At 37.7% G+C, this 4315-nt stretch overlaps 1 protein-coding gene across 1 annotated transcript in view; it reads left to right on the top strand.

Annotated features, from left to right (window-relative positions):
* Window positions 1-3725: 3725 nt before the first annotated feature.
* The window catches only part of rasef2 (RAS and EF-hand domain containing 2), a 12549-nt gene continuing 11959 nt past the window's right edge, over window positions 3726-4315 (top strand). The window contains exon 1 of the mRNA XM_025056293.1: window positions 3726-4310. Coding sequence (XP_024912061.1) covers window positions 4233-4310 — 78 coding nt within the window. The 5' untranslated portion in view covers window positions 3726-4232. The remainder of the gene's footprint in view (window positions 4311-4315) is intronic.

The following is a 4315-nucleotide window of genomic DNA, read 5'->3' on the forward strand; positions in this document are numbered from 1 at the left end:
ATAAAACGGAAGGAATCTTCAGATCTTCGCCACACCTGGAAACGCAAATGTTGTACAGTTTAAATAACAAAGGTGTGTGTGTGTGTTTTAGTAGTGAACATGAATATTCCTATTGTTTTTTTTTAACACCAAATGTGAAAAAAAGGGAAAATACTTCATTCCAGGTATTGTCATGCTGAGAAAGGCAGTCTATGCAAAGTCAATAATGTGAAGTGAGGAAAAACAGAGGAACCCTCACCTCCAGACTGAGAAAGCACAATCAGTGACACACACACACACACACACACACACACACTAATCCTGATTCCTGCTCTAACTCTAAACTCAATCTCAACCTTCACAAAACCCTCTCGTTCAGTGGAGACCTGAAAAATGTCCCCACAACAATAGTATTAAAATAATGCCCCCCCCACCCCCACCCCCCCACAGTGGATTACACTCTTGCCTTACAGTAAGACGTCTGTCTGTAGTGAGTTGGTTTAATACCAGCTGCTAACACTAAATGAATACAGTTAATAAAAAAAAAAAACTGCACCTTTAGTTTGTCTGTTACAAAGTGCTGCCAAGGTTTCAATATAAAATGGCCGCCCCCACATTGTGTGTGTGTGTATATGTGTGTGGAGGTCGGGATAGGGTTAATTTTTTTACACTCTAAATTGACTCTAGGTGTGAATGTCAGTGTGAATTGTTCGTCTGTTCACGTTGGACTAGAGCAGTGATTCCCAACCTCTGTGTCGTGGCCCTCTGGTGGAAAATGATCCAACTTCACTTAATTGGCCTGAAAATTATTATTGATTTATTGCTTGTCAAAACATAAAAGGCAGAACAATTAAATTCTCTTCTGCTAGGTGGCAGCAGATGGCTATGACAACAAAAAAAAAACAGATAATCAGAGCTGTTGAAGAAGATCTTTGTGAGTGTCTTTCTTCAATTCCTGCCAGTATATCAGCGTCGTCTTCAACTAAACAGGCTGAGATTTTACTCAATTATGAGGTTGTTTAAACTAGAAGATATTATATCCAGGCTGTAGCCCTGCTGCCACCTGATGGAGGCTGGGGTTAAGTGCAGAAGATTAAATTAATGACTGAATTGATGAATGAATTCCTAGTTCGTTAACAGACTGTGGTTGTGACTGATGACTGTGTGTCTCGCTGCAGCAGGTGTTGATGTCCTCCATGTCTTTCACTCACAGGGAGATCTTAATGGAATATGTCACCGTCTTCATGTCCACAGTTAAATAACTCCCGTCTGTACAGCCTCACTTTTGATACATTCATGATTAATGAAGTGACGAGTGAATTTGAGTGAATGGAAATACTGCCGTCTGTTTCTGCTCCGCTTCAATGGTTCTAAAAGCCGACCATAAAAGCAATAACCTGAGTTCTTCTGCTAACAGACATCAGGATAAAGATTCCATCTCTGGGTTTTGGGATTACAGTGGATAGAAAACGTCTCATCGTACACTTTTTTTTTTTTTTTTTTTTACTAGCTCCATCGCAGAGTAAAGCGATGAAGTTACGATGTTTTAATTTCAACACAGACAGATGTCCACGCTCGTCAAAATCCTGATAACTCAATGCCTGGGTTTCACCAAATGATGTAGGACCTAAAAAAGTTTGGGGAAAAAAAACAGCTGTAGATTAAAGTGACAGTCACTAGATGGCAGCAGTGCAGCTCATTTAATTAATCTCATTCTCATACAGTGGTTTGTACAGATAAATAAATAAATATCACCAGGCCTATATCGGTATTGGTTGATATCGGAATCAGAAATGTTTGGACAATATTAGCATATCGGATATCGGCAGAAAGATAATATCGGACATCCCATTTTAGTCAGAACGTTTTGACTTACATGTGTTCATCTTATTAGTATCTGAAATTAAATCTCTTGTCATCGTTTTACATGAAAAAAACAACCTATTTTTACAGAGTTGCGAAGATGTTTTTGTATCCACTGTAACTATAAAAAAAGCACATCGATATTTTACCAAATTCAAGAGTCAAAAGTAACTTGAAAACATTTTTTTTTTCAGTATGAAATATGTAAAAAGTTGTACTTTGTGTTTGAAATGCCATGTGACCAGATAATAAAATCTAAACAGCAGGAAGTCAGATATAAACAGCAGGAAGTCCCGCCTCTCCACTCAGACGGCATACGATTTTGCACACGACGTTGAAAAGCCTTAGTAAAATGCAGGTAGTGGGTCTGAAATCTGACCGGCCGTCGGTGAAACCACGGTCCAGTAGAACAACCTGGCAGAAGGTCCGGCCCTGCCGACCACCAGGAGTAAGACATACTAGTATACAGTACAGTGCTGTGTAGTACAGTGCAGTACATGCCCCGTAGTACTACTCACCGTGTTCAGTATGTGCTCCTGAGGTCTTGATTTTATTTTATTTTATTTTTGTACGGTGGTGACTTCAACTTCAGTCAGGGACTCACATTCCTTCTTTAAATCGTAGCACATTAAAAAAAATAACAAACACACACTGGTTAATTTTTAAAATACTGAGTAACAGAGGATGAGTATTATGTCACAGTTTTTTTGTAAAATAATTTCACAGAAGAGTTTGTCTGTAATTCTTGTAGCAGGGAAGGAAATTCACTGTTGTTTTTTTTTTTTGCAGAGGCCATTGGTTTCATGATTGGTTTGAGTTTTTAATATTATTTTTGCTTCTCTCTTTTTTTTTCAGGCTGATGTTTAAGTCAACATTGAGCTCAAGGTAAAGCATTTCCTGACATTCCTCTTATTTTGTTACATTTGTTGTTTTTTGCAGCTGATGCTAACGTTTTGGCTAGTTACAGAGCTAATTTTGGCTAATTTATTTTTGGACAATAATAATTAAAAATGACAATGTTGTTACATATATGTCAACTTTTTTAATAGGCTTCATTGTTTGGGTTATTGAAAAACATCTTTAGCAGCTAAAAAAATGCACTTATTTTTCTTTTTTACAATTTGACTGACGTTCCTTTGTACCAAGCCACATTTTTTTAAACAACATTTTGCAGAAAATGACGACAATCCTTGTCATAGATAGGTTTAAAAGCTGCCACATTAAAAACACACACCTGGTCCTCTGCTGGTGTCTGACCTGGTCCTGCAGTTTGAACGACTCGCGCTGTGACTGTTTCTGAAAACACACACACACAAAAAAAATAATGAACCGGTTCTATCATCAGTACTGCAGTACAGAGTGTGTACAGGTACTGATGTGTTTCTGCTTCACAGTAAATGTCTTTAAACAACCACTAATGTTCCACTGTCGAACCTTCATCAATATGTACAGTATAAAACAATAAGTATGTGTGGGGAAAAAAAAAACATTTTGTAAATTCAGCTGCCAATGTAATAATATTGTGAAATGTATTTTTTTTTTGTATAATACATCACGACTGTTTTTTTCTTTTGTACTATGTATAAAAAGCACTTTATTTTATTTTTTTTTCAAATAAAAATCAAATGGATAATTTTTCTATTTAAAGTCACTCAGGATCATTTTTTGCACCATGATTAAAATGAGAAAAATCAGTAAAATAAATTTTGAAAATATCTTTAATTAGTGACGTGTTGAAATGTCCACAGAATACCACGGTAAATTAAGGATTATTTATTTATTGGTTAGGGAACGTCAGTTTCTGGTAGGTTGGGATTATTTATTTATTATTTAACACTCATTTAGTTTTGGTCTGACACAAACACTTAAAAAAAGTAAAGGACGGTTGATGAAGTAAAATCGAATTTAATCCGGTAACGTAATTCATCCAGATTGGTCAGGGAACGTCAGTTTCTGGTAGGTTGGGTTAGTTTATTTTAATAGTTACCCTCCTGTGTTTGATCATTAACTTTCTCGGAATAAAAATGAGCCAAACACAAATATAATTCCACATTGCTCTACTCTACGAACTGTTGCTGCTGCTCAGCAGTAGTTGGCTGCTTTATTTGACTTAGTTTTTCAACGTTTATCCGAGGGTGGAGTCAGGAGCAGCCCGAGGAACACACACACACCTAGAAGACAAACAGAAGTTGGCTTCGGTTTGAATGATTATGGTCATTGAGAACAGCTGATCATCTCAGCTCCTGCTGCCGGACCATGGACCTGAAGACCCTCCTCCACCAGGACCTGGGCCAATCGGAGACTCCCGATTAACGACCCAGACCAAACACTCATCGTCATCGTGGGCCAGTTTAGGTGGAAACAACTTTTAACTTTTATTGTACTTGTATATGTTTCTTCCTAAACCGCCGTCGACCATGGACCGACCGAGTCTCATGCGACTCTTCTCCGCCTGCGACGTGAACAAATCCGG

The sequence above is a fragment of the Cynoglossus semilaevis genome, chromosome 6, assembly GCF_000523025.1.
Source record: "Cynoglossus semilaevis isolate Cse_v1.0 chromosome 6, Cse_v1.0, whole genome shotgun sequence".
In the NCBI taxonomy this organism is placed as follows: domain Eukaryota; kingdom Metazoa; phylum Chordata; class Actinopteri; order Pleuronectiformes; family Cynoglossidae; genus Cynoglossus; species Cynoglossus semilaevis.